At 37.6% G+C, this 15,738-nt stretch overlaps 1 protein-coding gene across 3 annotated transcripts; it reads left to right on the forward strand.

Annotated features, from left to right (window-relative positions):
* Positions 1-636: 636 nt before the first annotated feature.
* LOC111072121 (REST corepressor) lies at positions 637-12,296 on the forward strand. Of its 3 annotated transcripts, XM_022363783.2 has the most exons (11): positions 641-1,171; positions 1,519-1,845; positions 1,921-1,968; positions 2,023-2,157; positions 2,370-2,584; positions 2,650-2,823; positions 8,828-9,210; positions 9,467-9,686; positions 10,392-10,586; positions 10,658-11,305; positions 11,378-12,296. In XM_022363783.2, exons 2-11 carry the CDS (start codon positions 1,617-1,619, stop codon positions 11,444-11,446), a joined length of 2,316 nt encoding a protein of 771 aa, XP_022219475.1. In that variant the 5' UTR covers positions 641-1,171; positions 1,519-1,616; the 3' UTR covers positions 11,447-12,296. The 3 variants fall into 3 exon arrangements, with proteins under 3 accessions (XP_022219477.1, XP_022219475.1, XP_022219476.1); XM_022363784.2 differs by lacking the exons at positions 8,828-9,210; positions 9,467-9,686 and having other exon boundaries at positions 643-1,171; positions 11,378-12,295; XM_022363785.2 differs by lacking the exons at positions 8,828-9,210; positions 9,467-9,686; positions 10,392-10,586; positions 10,658-11,305; positions 11,378-12,296 and adding an exon at positions 3,552-3,983 and having other exon boundaries at positions 637-1,171.
* The last annotated feature ends 3,442 nt before the right edge of the window (positions 12,297-15,738 follow it).

Here is a 15,738-nt window from a genome sequence, read left to right on the forward strand (position 1 = left end):
TCGAAAGTTATATCAATTTGATATATTTTTCCAGCAAACACGAAGCAAACAATATGAGAACAAAAAACCAAATGAAATATTTAAATAATGAAGACAAATAGAATCTAGTTAATGCAGTATTATATGAAGGATAATTAAATGGATATTATAATATATTATTTTTATTAATTTTAATATATATAAAACAAATATTGTGTTCAAAACATTTTGTCTTCAAGGTGGTCGGCACGGGAGGCGTCGCCATCTGCTGCTGCTGATAGTCAGACACATTACCTTGCCAATACAAAATTTTAATTCAATTTATTTAAGCCAACTTCAAATTTGGATCTGAAAAAATTGAAATCTGAAATATTTGTAAATAAACCTTAATTTTGCAAATGTCAGAGCGCTTTGAAATGAAATGTATGACTTTTGGGTGAAAACGTAGAACGTAGTGAAAGCCGGAGCCTGGCTGATTATAAATCATCTTAGCGTGTTTTGAAACAACAAAACCAACACCAATTTATCGTAGTGTTTTTTTCAGACTAGATTGGTCTTGACGTGTATTGGAATACGACTACTATAAACCTGAACAGCGGATCCGTAATTGATACATCGAAACGTTTATATCGATAGTGTAAATGTATCCCTTACAACCATGGTTTTTTCAGCCTTAGTTTAAAAATTCGGGCATTTCGGCAGTTTTACCGTCTATTCTGTTAAATAAACTCAAATTTAAAGATATGCTAAATTTTCAAATCATGGATTGTAGAGCTTTACGCGAAAATCGCAAGACAAATTACCAACGCTAAACATTAAACCAGATCTAGCGACAGACAAAGCTACGCTACGGTTGTTTGAGTCAAAGTGCGCTGAAATCAAATCCGCCAGAGACGTACGCGAGCGGTTTTTTTTTTCGCATTTCAGTTTTGGTTTCGGTTACCTGCGCGAAACAACCCAGCCGTTTTTGTCGTGTTTGGTTGAGCGTCCCAATGACTCGAATTTAAAAATAAAAAATTTTACCACAGTTATTGTCTGTGGGTCTGTGCATTGTATCATTCTATGATAAGGGACTACAAATTAAAGAAATACGTAAGCGATAGCGAAAGTGAGCGTCCATTTCTTTTGTGCAGCACTCTAGCGCGGGTTTTCAATTGTCCGGGTGGAACGCTGCGGTCGGTCAGCCTGAAAGGTAAATCGGTCCCTCGGGAAAATACAAATTTCGCATAGTTGAAAACAAACATTTTTCCCTAAATCCAATGAATCTGAACTTTTTCTAGCTTTGCCATTTGCGCGAGCTCTCACCCATACACACACGTATAGTTTAATACATGTATGTTTGCCAGAACAATGTTGCGGCTGTTTTAGACAAAGTACGCACACCCTCGATTAATGCGTTGCAAACGTTGAAGTTTCCGTTTAACATTTTTATTTTCCCCCAGGAGTAATATATGAATAATATATAATATAATATATATGAATATATGAATATACATAAGCATGCTATTAACACTTCGCTTTTTCTTTTTCTACTCATAGTTTTCGGGATCGTTGTATTTCTCTTTGAGACGGCAATATTAATTTAAATTAGCACACTGGAGAAGGTAAATAAACGCGCCCAGCTCATACGGGACAAAATGGTGTTGGCTGAGCGCAACACCACGGATGTGGTGCGAAACGGACGTCGGTCGCGTGGACCCAGCCCAAACACGAATACAACTGGTGGTGTCGCCTCTAATGCAAACATAGTTGTCAGCGGTGGTGGTGGGGCTGGGGGTGGTAACCCCACAAATCCCACATCCAATGAGAAGGCCTCAACGCTCGTACCGGGTGCGGGCACGCCGGAGAGCTCAGACGACGACAACTGTAAGTAGATGAAGTTAGCCCAACGAGTGAGTAATTCAGAAAGTGAACTGCTTCTTCTCTCCCACAAAATCCTAGCAACAAAGCGCAACGGCAAGTCAAAGGCCAAGCAGTCTGAGTATGAAGGTAAATCAGATGCTTGCTCATCGTTCGCTTCTCATGCTAAATACTTCCTCACAGAAAAAATTCGCGTTGGACGCGACTATCAGGCGGTTTGTCCCCCACTCGTCGCCGAAGTGGAGCGCCGCCCTGAACAAATGAATGAACGCGCCCTCTTGGTCTGGTCGCCAACAAAAGAGATACCAGACCTAAAACGTACGTTACATAGTAAGCTTGGTGGCATTACAATACCCAATCCAAAGCTTCTTTGAATCTAAATTTGACAGATTGACCTCTGAATTTGTATATTCACTCGGTAAACTGATAAATTTGTTCTTTTGTATGAGGTGGTGTAATGTCATGCCGAACTCGCTGTTTATGTTCTGTTGTCTACTAAATTATTCATATGAAATCTCGTCAACATGCAGTCGAGGAATACATTTCAGTGGCAAAGGAGAAGTACGGATACAACGGTGAACAGGCTTTGGGCATGCTGTTTTGGCACAAACACGACTTGGAGCGGGCCGTGATGGATTTGGCCAATTTTACACCATTTCCTGATGAGTGGACCATTGAGGACAAAGTCTTATTTGAGCAGGCGTTTCAGTTTCATGGGAAAAGCTTCCATCGCATACGTCAAATGGTACGTGAATCTCTGGGGCGATCCGATGTTAGCTTAACCTAGTTTCTCCTTAACTTATTGAAAAGCTACCAGACAAATCAATCGCAAGTTTGGTGAAATACTATTACTCGTGGAAGAAGACGCGTCATCGTAGCAGCGCAATGGATCGACAGGAAAAGAACATAAAGGTTTCTGTCAAGGATGGCTCCGAGAATGGCAGTGAAGTAGGCAGCAATGAGGAGTCTGATAACGATGATAAGGTAATTATCAGGTAGAAAGCTACCTTTAATGTAAAGATTCGTCCCTGCTATATCACATCCATACATACATATGTACAAAAACACTCGAATACATATATATAAACGCTCCTCTCATCTACTCAAACCGAAAACATATGTATGTATGACGTACTCATAAGCAAGCGAGAAAGATGGGCCGTCCCGTCCGCTTCCCCCGTAACCATAAATGAGCAATTACCACAGTAAATTATGGTTGGCGGAAAAACAAAAAATTGTTTTTTTGTACATGCTTATGTTCATATGTATGTAACGTATAGAATTTAGTTAGCTTGTAGCAGGTAAATTTCGATAATTTGTTCGATCTGTTTGTCTCGATTCCTACATATGTATTTACATGTTTTGTACAGTTTCTTTTCCCTTTTTTATACTCTAATATATCTAAGGATCCGATTTATTAGGTACATACATATGTACATATATTCTATTCTTAAACTGATCTTTCAACGACCCAAAAATACACCTTAAGGGTGAACTCTTGAACAATGACTGCTTGAGAATGAAAGAGATTTACCTGATTTTTATTGTATGAATACATGTATTGATACTCCTTTCCAAACCCTTCTTCTAACAAATTGAAATTTCGTGCTTGTATGTATATTAAGTTGGGTCTGTATCTTCTGCGATTCCCAGCTCTGCAAACTCAGCTATCGGTATACATCGTTACAAAGTATGGTTCGTTATTTTTTCAGATGATCGCCGTGCCTGCATACATCTCATAAACACTTAACAGAGTACACGCACACATACTTATACTAATGCCAAAACCAATACATTGACCAGCATACACAAGACTTACATTAATAACACTTCGTACTCGTACAAAAATACGTTGCAAAAATTGCAGAGTTTAACTGATTTGATTGAGAAACTATGATTTTACTTGGCTAAATCAAAAGATCAGTGTTACACTAGGCTACACTAGGGCTCGGCACGGCCCTATCTATTGTGCATAGGAAAAGGCGCTGCTGCTGCGCTGCCGCTCACGTACACGTGTATCACAGTGTTTGGCTGTATACGCACTGCAAACCTGTGCGTGCGTGTGTGCCTAACAATGCACTAGACTAAGCGAAAAAAAAAACCATTTCTTCAGCTACAAATATTTTTTTTAATAACATGAATTATTAAATTATTTAAAGACATTGCTCAACTAAAATTACCTGAGTATTAAACCAACAAAAAAGCTAAATATAAAAGTTAAATTAATAAAAATGCATATGTATGTTATTATAGTTATAAATAAATGGATATGCATATGGGCATTTCTCTGAAGTCGAACAGGACAGTCGCACGCATTTCAAGTGGTAGAAAAGTCAAAATAAGATAGATTTTCAAAATTGTTTTACCTTGACTAGCCCTAAAAGTTTTGCTAAGGTCGATATTGGGCAACTATTCGTTATCGAGATGTTGTAAAAACCCAAACCATTCGCACGGGAAAAAGTTGATGCAATATGTTGATGCGAATTTCTCCACATGTTGTGCATTGATGTCTCTTTAAAATGGTTATAATTATACGCAAAAAATACGGAAAAAATTCCTAGGCTAATAACAGTTAAAAATTAACCGCTAGTCGAGATTGAACCATTTTTCTCATATTTTTTGTTAGATAGTTAAATATGTTAGAAAGATTATGTGGAATAACTTTTCTCAAGAATCATATTTTTATAAGAGATCATAGTAATAGAAAACATGGCTAGGTTTTATAGTTTTTTACATGAAAGTTAATGAAATTATATGTCTATTGTGTTATTAAGTTTTCGTTCAATACATTTTTATAGACATTTAATTATGTGGTCTCGGAGGACCTCGTCAGAGAAATGCCCATATGTATTTACATATGTACTTATGTATGTCTCTTTATTTTTATACCCGTACTCAAAAAAGAGTTAAGGGGTATATTAGATTTGTGGTAAAAGTGGATGTGTGCAACGCAGAGAAGGAAACGTTTCCGACCCCATAAAGTATATATATTCTTGATCAGCATCAATATCCGAGTCGATATAGCCATGTCTGTCTGTCCGTCTGTCTGTCTGTCTGTCCATCTTGTTGAGCGCCTAGATCTCAGAGACTATAAGAGCTATGGCAACCAAATTTTCCAGACTCATGTGATATCACACTGCTACAAGTGTATTTAAAAATTTCGCGCCGCCCCCTTCCGCCACCACAAGGGACGAAAATCTGTGGCAGGCACAATTTTAAAGATACGCTAAAATTAAAAACGCAGTATCGTAGAGAATGACCATATCTACCAGACTGCCGAATCTGAATCAGATCGGATCATAATTATAGCCAGAATGAAGAAATTAATTTTCAGTTGCTTCCCCTGCCCCCTCCTGCCAACGACCACACAACTCATTTTTCTTCTCGCTCGCACACTCTGCCGCGTTCAGTGCGCGAGCAACCCCTGGCGGAGGATATGTAGAATCTAAATGGTACATCTATAATCTACATGTTAGATGTAGAATATACATAATATATGTAGATGTAGATAACAGATGTAGCAAAAAAATGTAAAATGTAAAATTTTTATTTTGTAATTCTAAAATTCTAAAAAATCATATGCTCAAAAATGTATATACTGACTGAGTACGGGTATACCGCCATGTGGTTAATAATAAGGACACTTGGCCATGCTTCAGAAAATACTCTATAAAATGACTATTTTCTGGAATTTTGCGGTGATCTTAATTTTTATTAGTAGATTTATGTTTGGACTCCATAAACAAAAAGTAGAAAACCCAAGTATAATGGTGAAAAAAATAATACAAAATTTTGATCGGTACTTCATCGACTTTTGGCTGTGCGAAATAATAGGGACACCGAAATAAAACATGTTATATTTTGTAAAAACAGCGTCTTTCTAAGAGGTGGTTTGGTCTTAAACTATTGATTGTAATTAGTTTTAGTAATTTTAGATATAAACACATCCATAAAACAAAGTTTAGATATTAGGGATGGGAAGGAACTTGCTTAGAAGTACCCAGGATACCTATGGACATGAAAGTCCACATGGACATGGAAGTCCACAAAAATGGATTTTCGTACCGGAATATTTGCCGAAACATTGACGTTTTCCCAGGAAATTAATGATAATGCAATAATACATACTATTTAAGAGGAAACATGGAAACTAAAATTATGGTTCATGGTCCGCAGCGACCATCACCATCTTTGGTATATCCCTATTCAATAGACACGGAACTCTTTGGGGTCTCTTGGACTTTAGATTGTTAGCTTCAAGTATTATTCATATTCTAGAAGGGTTTGCCTCCATAGATTATTTTTTTTTTAATTATAAGAATTTTTAAATGTGTCTTGCCTCACGAATCTCATCACATTTTTCTCCAGAATTCGGAATATTTTTGATTTTTTTTCCAGTGTTTCCTCCTAAATAGTATGTTTTATTGCATTATCATTATTTTTCTTGGAAAACGTCAATGTTTCGGCAAATATTCCGTTACGAAAATCCATTTTGTGGACTTTTTCATGTCCATGGGTATCTGGGTACTTCTAAGCAAGTCCCTTCCCATCTCTAATATCTAAACTTCATTTTATGGATGTTTTTATATCTAAAATTACTAAAACTAATTACAATCATTAGTTTAAGACCAAACACGTCTTAGAAAAATGCTGTTTTTACGAAATATAACATGTTTTATTTCGGTGTCCCTATTATTTCGCACAGCCAAAAGTCGATGACGTACCGATCAAAATTTTGTATTATTTTTTTCACCATTATACTTGGGTTTTTTACCTTTTTTTATGGAGTGCAAACATAAATCTACTAATAAAAATTAAGATCACCGCAAAATTCCAGAAAATAGTCATTTTATAGAGCATTTTCTGAAGCATGGCCAAGTGTCCTTATTATTAATCACATGACTGTAAGTAGAGTCGCGTCCCCAGAAGCGACTCGCACATTCCTTCTCGTTGTATTATGTATGTACATATATGTATGTACATATGTACATAAATATCTATTTTTAAAAGTATTTATAAATATGTTATGTACATAAGAGTTCGGCCCAATTATTTGAACGAACGAAAATTGGTTTTAATCTAAGTTCTCAGGGTCTAAAATTGTTCCTCTTGTTGTAAAACCGGGGTCGGCACGCCCCTATCAGTTGTGCATAAAAAAAGGCGCTGCATCTGCGCTGCCGCTCATGTACAAGTGCATTAACTGTGGTTGGCACCAACACAATGTTCCGTTTTTCTTGCTGTATATGCACACAAACGCATTGCATAAAATGTGAATATGTGCGTGCCGACCACTGGTATAACACAACATACAATTTATAGCCCGACATGACAATGTTTAGAGGTACAGACAGCTGAAAGTAGAACAGGAGTAATTTCAGAAGTTATTGCACGTCCCAAAGGTATACTCTAGAGGAGGGCTTGGCACAGCCCTATACAATGGGTATACAAAAAGGCGCTGCTACTGCGCTGCCGGTCATGTACATTACCGTGGTTGGAACAATGTGTTTTGGAATGCGTGCTGTAAAAATGTGAATGTGTGCTTGCCGACCACTGCTCTAGAGTCTAGATAATATCCATTAAATAATAAAAACTCCTAAGCTCCTACTCCGCCTTCGGAAAAAATGTATTTTTCCACTTTTAGGTAAATTCTGCAGCTCTAAACCTTGTCGGATCAGGCTATAGCTTTGCAGCTATTTTCTGTAAACCAAAAAGAACATTCTAAGACCATTGAAAATTAAATTTCTTTATTTAAGCCAAACCCTAATGTATATAGTACATATGTACATGTGTATAGTATGTCTATATTTATATACATAAATACATTGACAGATATAGAAATTCAGGCAAAATACTCAACGCTCGCAAAAAATGCAGATCACAATACCTGTGGATCACCACACCTAATGCTATCCTTTTTAGGTTATATTTTTCTTAAAGTTCTTGTTTTTAGAAAGTCGAAACGAAAATTGAAACCTTTTGGTTCCTATTTATGGAGATTCGTTATTATTTCCTCCATATCTGTTTGATTTTCAATTTTACACTTTCGCAATGAACCACCCAGACATATATGTTATGCATATGAACATGGATATGAAAATACATACATACATTTATGTAGAACAACAAATTTGTATTGATATTTGTCATAATGTATGCGCCATTGTATTCCCTGATTAATCCACTGTCAAAACATTTCTCGCTACTCGGTATAATGTTGCGTAGTATGTACTCAAATTTAATTCTATTTAACAAGGTGGAAATTTGAATTTTCTACTCTTAAGTAAAAGACAGTATTCAAGCCGACCCTGCCCCTCCCCCCCCATTCACAGAGAGAAACCTGAAGAGAGAGAGAAAGAGAGAGAGAGAAAGATACACAATCATGTATTGGTACACACACACAAACACACATCAATGCATACACGAGCTTTGCTTTCGGAAAATCAGCACAATTAGTGCACCTTATTCTCAATTATTTGGAAAAATCATCTGGAGATTGTGGACTGTGGAACAAGAATCACATGTAGGAAGAGATCTTTTTTGGAAGGGTTTGGGTAGGGAAAGCATGAAAAGCCGGGACACCGCAGCACCGTTTGGACTGCCAATCAAGAAACAAGATACAAACCAACCAATCAAGCAATCAGCCTACAACAAACAATTCAATTACAATCTTGTACTTGTTAAGTGTTACCAACTGAACTAAAGCAACAACCAAATACGTTTTTTCTCTTCTCTTTGCATTTACTGTCAATAAATCCGACACACTAAACACCTCACAATACAAACTCAACTCAAAATTGTCCGAAACATACAACCAAAATAAAAAAAAAATCGTCGAAATTATTGAGCATAACGTGTGGTACCCATTAAATTATCCGGTCTCGAATTTGAATTTCAACAAACAATTTAAAAAATCGTTGCTACTGCACTGTGAATGCGTTGCATCAAATCTGACATGAATCAAATCTTTGCCTGGTCTGTGCGCCAACAGAAGGGCCATAATAACAATGGTACAACCAACAACAGTAATAGTACTAGCAGCAGCTGCATCAGCAACAATAATTGCGACAACAATAATGGAGGAAGCAACAGCAGCAACAACAGCAATGACTTGGACGCGGATCAATTGTGCATCTACACTTCGAACGCGCTCAGCGATGATATGCTAGGCTATGGTCTGTCAACCGAAGCTGCAGCCAATGGCACCAACAGCAACAATGGAAACGGCAACATTGGCGGCGATATCAACACCGACGACAATTCGCCGCGACGAGTGGTTGTGGGCGGTTTTTGTAAGACGTGCAATGTGGTTTGCCATGTTCTATACGATTCGCCATTGGGGCGCATGTGTAAAAGTTGTCATACGCATTGGAGGTAGATATTATGCTATGGATAACATATACTGTACTATATATGTATATATAATATCCGCTATAAGTTGTACAAACCATCAAGATAATGCTAAGTTTTTTATCTCTCTCTCTTCTCCCTTCTCCTCTAAAAATATTGCATTCAATTGAATATTGTTTGTGCCACAACAATGCTCCTCGTCCCACATACACACTTACACATGAATCGTGTCGTTCCCGAATCTTTCACGGTCCAATTCTTTTACTTGACCCTATGATAGACGTACCGGAAATCTTCGTCCAATCTCCGGTCCTGAGAGCAATGCACCCAGACGTTCTAATCACAACAGCGCCGCGACTGTGGCTGCCGATCGCTCCAAACGAAAACCACCCAAGGGCATGTATATCAATCATGACGATCTCACTGCCCTCGCAACCTGCAGGAACCCCAGCGTGTATTTAGCCGAACGTGATCGAAAGATCAACGCATTAATGGCTGAAGTAAGAAATGTGATAAGCTCTTCCTTTTCCATCCATGACACCTGGTGCTTTCTAACACACCTTTTGATAAAAAACTATGTTCCGACCTAATTAAAATTAAATTTTTGTGACCTTGACAAAGCTAACCATTTAAAAAAGGTTTTCCCACATATAATTTAATATATTATCTAAATATAGAAAGTCTTTTAACCTAAGCTAAAGTAGGAACAATGAAAATAGCAGACAATTTTTTTTACCGTTGTTGACTAGACCGATATAATTTGCTTTAGTTAGCTCCATTTGATAATATAATATACAAGAATCTTCTCGGAAAGTAGCAAAGGATTTTTACATTGCGCACAATAATGATATAATGATATTAATAATATAAACATCATCGTATATTAAAAGTGGCCTAAATTCTTTATTCGGAGTATTGTCTACTTTGTACATTAATGTACATCAAACGTGCGAGTGCATTCCAATTGCAATTCCTTTCCAGAGTTAATTGTCTTAACGCTTAAAACAGCTCGTAATCCAAGGTCATCATATAAGAATGCGGCTGATTGAGATCAGAGATTTTCATATCACTGCTTTCACATTCACCAATACGCACATATATATGTATACTCACATATATATTTACACGTTTACCTGACCCAATTGTACCCTTAGACACAATGACAATTTTCAATTGAATGCCCCCTGCACCCTGACCCATTGCAGATACAAAAAAATAGACAGCTTATGGAGCTGTTGGATAAAGAATGCGATGCCATCAATGTTGAGGATGTTGTATCTAAGCCAACGATAGCGATTTCGGAAGCGCCCACTGCGCAGCCGCGCACGTCGGCTCGTTGGACTCCGGATGAGATCAAGGTGGCGCTCCTGGTCTTGCGCGACTATGGAAAGAACTATCCGGTGAGTATAACTTCTTTTATTCACGAAAAGTCCGAAACAATTATCTGGATATGCCCTCCTTGAAACTCCAGATGATAGCGAAGCTAGTGCCCACCAAGACGGAAGCGCATGCCCGAACCTTCTACTTGAATAATCGGCGCCGATACAATCTCGACCAGATCGTTAAGGAGTATGAGGCTGGAAAGTCTGAAGAGTCCGGTGCTGAAGATGGGAACGAACATGAGGGATCAGCAGCAACACCCAATTCAGGTTCAGTCATCAATCCGTTTACCGATGCCAGCAACAACGGACTTAACCCTGATCAGGAGTTACAGGCTAAAATGGAGAAGCCCGAACTGGGAACAGCTCCAGTAAAAAGCGACAGCAGTAATACAGCAGTTATCACTGCCATTGCAATGCACGCCGCGGTTGTTAATTCAAACAGTAGCCTCGTTGCCGTAAGTACCGGCAACAAGTCTGCTACAATCACCATTATGGATGAGTCTGATACCGGCACTAACTCGAGTAGCGATATGGTCACCAGCAGCACCAATACCGGTGTTGCCGTCTCATCCTCGTCACTATCGAGCGTTAACACTCCACCCGCGCTCATATCGGTTGAACAGAAAGAGCCCGACAGCGAAGAGTTATCCGCACCCAATCACAGTTCAACAGCAGATGCTGCTGGAGCAAATTCGGTCACAGGGGTGACCATTGCCAAGCGCGACATCTCCACCGTGGTAGGTCTAATCCAATGCCGATTCAGTAAAAACATTTGTTATCACTACTGTCTTTCTTGTATCTGTCCACAGACGTCTGCCGAACAGCCCCCAGCCAAAAAAGTAGCACTCTGCGCCAGCGTGGAATTCGTCGAGAACTAAAGGACCTACGGAGCTCGGTGCTGTGTTCACATAAGATATATATATACATTTAAATATATACCGATACATACATATATAGCCAACTGTTGTGCAGCCGCCTCAATCTGCACTCAAGCTGAGACATCTTGTTTGAGCCGAAACCACCGGTGATTAATACAGACACACGAATATGCCGTCAGTCTGGGTGTAGGGGGTATTTCTAATGTTTTTTTTTTTTATTGAATTGACTACATATACTGTTTTTCTTTATATTTCGTTTTTGGGACGCATTTAATATATAAAAAGCATCACAGCATGACCTAGACCTAAAGCAATTACATTACATTCGTATTTCGAATTACACTGAAATTGATTAGACAGGCAGATGTGCATATTTTTTGACGGAACAAAGTTGCTGGAGTTGGATGAAAAGATAAAGTCTTAAAATACTTTCCTATAAATTTATAAGTGCTGCGTAGTCGGGGCTGTATAGACCACAAAAACTAACGAAAAGTACACAGAGAAGTTACTACAGAACCTGTGTGTAATATTAATATAATTAATAATATGAGTATAAACGAATTACACAAGTGTAAATTATAAACTGTACTGTCACTTTTTTTTTTGAGCTGTAATTAGCATTTAATGAAGAACTTGGCAAAGTCTTGAAACCATCACTAGACAGCAAGATGGGATGTATTCCAAGCGATAGGACAGCTGAATCCAGTCTCTACACATATAAGAACGGCAAAGAGATTGCTCGACTTCAACTGCAAATTGCTATTAGATAAATTACAATATAACTGGACAAAATGTATACAAAAGCGACATCCATTTAAAAGCATACAAATAAATACGTTATATTAAATAAAAAGAGATCTTTTTGATAAAATGATAAAATTAAACAAAAATTCAAAATACAAGCTGACCCGTCCAACGTTGTTCTGTCATTTCAAAAAGCAATGAAGTGTAGCCAACGTAAATAAGCCCAAATCCCAGCCGGAAACAGACTTCGGCTTGGCCTTGTTATTGTCATTTGTAAAGTCAATCTAATAGAAAGTTTGATATTAATTGGAACGTCTATTGGAACAATTGGAATTGCTGATAGCAAAAAATGTTCACTTAATTTGACATTCAAAATAGTGCTTCCGATAATGTCAAACACTATTCAATACGAAGATGTTGCATGAGGAGCAAATGCTCGTTCAATTTTCGTTTGACGCTTCATGGTACGGGCGCGCGGGGTATTTCTTCGATTCTCCTTTAGGCTAGCCTTTGACTCTGCTTTCGGCTTCGTCAATGTCCCGGCCCTCGTTGAGTCGAAAGACAGAAATAAAATAAAAGAAACAAAATATGAAGTCTGACGACGGGAATAGGTCCAGGGCCAGATTAGCAGTTGCCTAGGGCCCCCTAGGGCTAACAGAAAAATTTGTTGAAAAAACAAAACTCCAAATAATGAATAAAAAATATAATAGCCACTGAAAAACATACAAAATAATCAAACAAACATAAAATTATAAGTTTTTATTTAAAATGAAAAAAGAAGGGAGCTGTCGTGAAAAAAAAGAAGGGCCCCCAGATTGATGGTTGCCCAGGGCCCGGTTGAGGGTTGATCCTGAATAGGTCGAGTTTGGTTTTAAAGTTGTTATTTGTTTGTATTGTGTACATATACAGTGGGGACTCAGCCGAAAAGAGGTGCCAAAATTAATAAATATTTTATGAACGCTTTGAATAAAATAAATTGTACACTAAGTTGAGTCAAACAATTTTTTTTTAATTTAAACAGGACACCCGTTAATTTTGTTATCTTGGGTTTGATAGTAATATTAAAGTTTTTATTTTTGTATAAACAAATATTTTAGAGGTTGCTACCAATGTTTACAAAATTATTGAAACAAAAAAAATTTTTTTAATTTGTTTTGCTGAATGAATTGGATAATGTGGTGAAATCAATATGCAATTGATTTCACCACATTATCCAATATTGATACCATTCATATCGTCATAAATCAGTTACTGGCCGTAAAAACCTGCACAAATTTTTGCGAACTAGTTAACTAAATATATAAAACTCAGCTAAGCTTCTTGATTTTCAGCAATCGTTAATTTTTTAACAGAAACAAAAAAAAATAAAAATACCTTATCAATATGAACTATTTTCTAAGTTTCAATATTATTTAAAAAAACCGACGAATTAAATTTAGTTTCTAATGTATATTTAACCAAAAAACTGTACTTTCTTTTCGTGGTAGCAACCCCAAACATTAAACTAAAAATTTGAAAAAAATTGTATAATTTTATTTTCTAACAAAGAACAGAATAAGAGGGTGTCCACTTGAAAAAAAATTTAAAATTTCCAGAATCTTAGCGAATCTAATTTGCAAGATAATTTTAGTTTAGGAGATATGAGCACTCAAGTTGAAAATGTTGAAAATGAAATGTACAAAAATGTTTTGAACTCTTTTTAATTTATAATTTATCAAGCTGGGCTCACTGTGCGCATCTGCTGAGCTGTCTCGAGCTCGCTCGACTCGTTTCTTACAAACAGACGAAGCCGTCGGGCAGCAACGCTGTCGGCATAGCCGAGAAGAGAATTGAAACCCCCCTGTCCATGGGGCACCGCTAAGCCTCGCCATAGAACAGCTTTTTGGTCGCTCATGCGGCATCTTGGTGTTGCTAAAGCAACCAAATTTAGTTTTAAAACTCATATTGTGCCACTCTGCAGTACCAGAAGTGAGCAATGACCAAATGTCAACTACGCGTCATTCAGGATTTTTTTCTCTGTCGCTGCGGCAGACGAGCAGAATATGAAGTCGACGTCGCAATCGACGCGTCGGTCAAACCAAACTCTTTTTATACCCGTACTCAAAAATGAGTTAAGGGGTTACAATATACAATATTGTGGTAAAAGTGGATATGTGCATCGCAGAGATGGAAACGTTTCCGACCCTATAAAGTATATATATTCTTGATCAGCATCAATAGTCGAGTCGATAAAGCCATGCCTATCTGTCCGTCCGTCTGTCAGTCTGTCTGTCTGTCTCGATGAGCGCCTAGATCTCAGAGATCCCAGATCTCTCAAATTTGGTTTCCAGGCTCATGTGATATCACACTGCTACAAGTGTATTTCAAAATTTCGCCCCGCCCCTTCCGCCACCACAAATGACGAAAATCTGTGGCAGACACAATTTTAAAGATACGATAAAACTGAAAACGCAGTATCATAGAGAATGCCCATATCTACCAGAGTCTGAATTAGATCGGATCATAATTATAGCCAAAATGAAGAAATTTAATTTTCAGTTCAGCTTCCACCGCCTCCCCAGCCAGAGACACGCTAAGAGAATTCTTTCTCGCTCGCACACTCTGCCGCGTTCAGTGCGCGAGCAGATAAAAATTTTTTTTTAACCCTCACAAAATTCTAAAAAATCATAAGCTCAAAAATTAATATACTGACTGAGTATGGGTATAAGTAGAGTCGCGTCCCCAGAAGCGACTCACACGTTCCTTCACGTTTTTTATGGTTTAGTTTTTTTTAAAGAATTTTTTAAAATCTAGTATTTTTATAATGTATTTTTTCAGAGGTAGTGCTTCTATTTTTCACATAACTTAAGTATCTTATATCTGGTTGCTTAGCAGTTCTAAAAGGTGGCAAATGCAGCTATAGATAGACGCATTAATTAGGCGTCGTTTAAGGTATTGTTCATTATAATCTATGGATAAACGGTGGAGCTAAAATTCGTTAACCAAACCTCAAAAGTGAAAAAATAGACAAAAAATACTTTTTGGAAGGTTGCGGGCCCAACTGCCAATTGGAAACAAAGCAAACGAAAAGGGGTTGAATTTTTGGTACCTGAACGTGTTCCTTTGGCATTGGATCTGAACGAAACACATTTTAACCACTACATGCAATCAACAAGTCACTACATTCAGAGACAAACCAAGTTTCAGACTCACAAATAACATCTATCTTAGAATCAGTAAACAGTATCAGTAACAGTAAATCAGTATCTGAACTTTTCCATTTTCTTTGGCAGGCTTTGTGCATTAATATGGCAAGTTTTTAGGCCAGCTCTTTGCTTCACCAGAGTTCTTAACAAACAATGAGTATTAGGGCTTATGCTTTCTCTGGAATCACCCATTTTAAATGTTTAAATGAAGTAAAATTCAACAACGTAAGAACAGGGAGCCACGCCCAACTCCTTTTCAAGGAACTCCACCCGGTCGCTAAGCTGCTTCTTTATTTGCCCATTTAGAGTGCTTTTTTTTCGGCTAACAAATCACATAGCCGATTTTCGCACTATTCCATTTTT

The sequence above is a fragment of the Drosophila obscura genome, unplaced genomic scaffold (genome assembly GCF_018151105.1).
Source record: "Drosophila obscura isolate BZ-5 IFL unplaced genomic scaffold, ASM1815110v1 contig_188, whole genome shotgun sequence".
NCBI classification, from domain to species: domain Eukaryota; kingdom Metazoa; phylum Arthropoda; class Insecta; order Diptera; family Drosophilidae; genus Drosophila; species Drosophila obscura.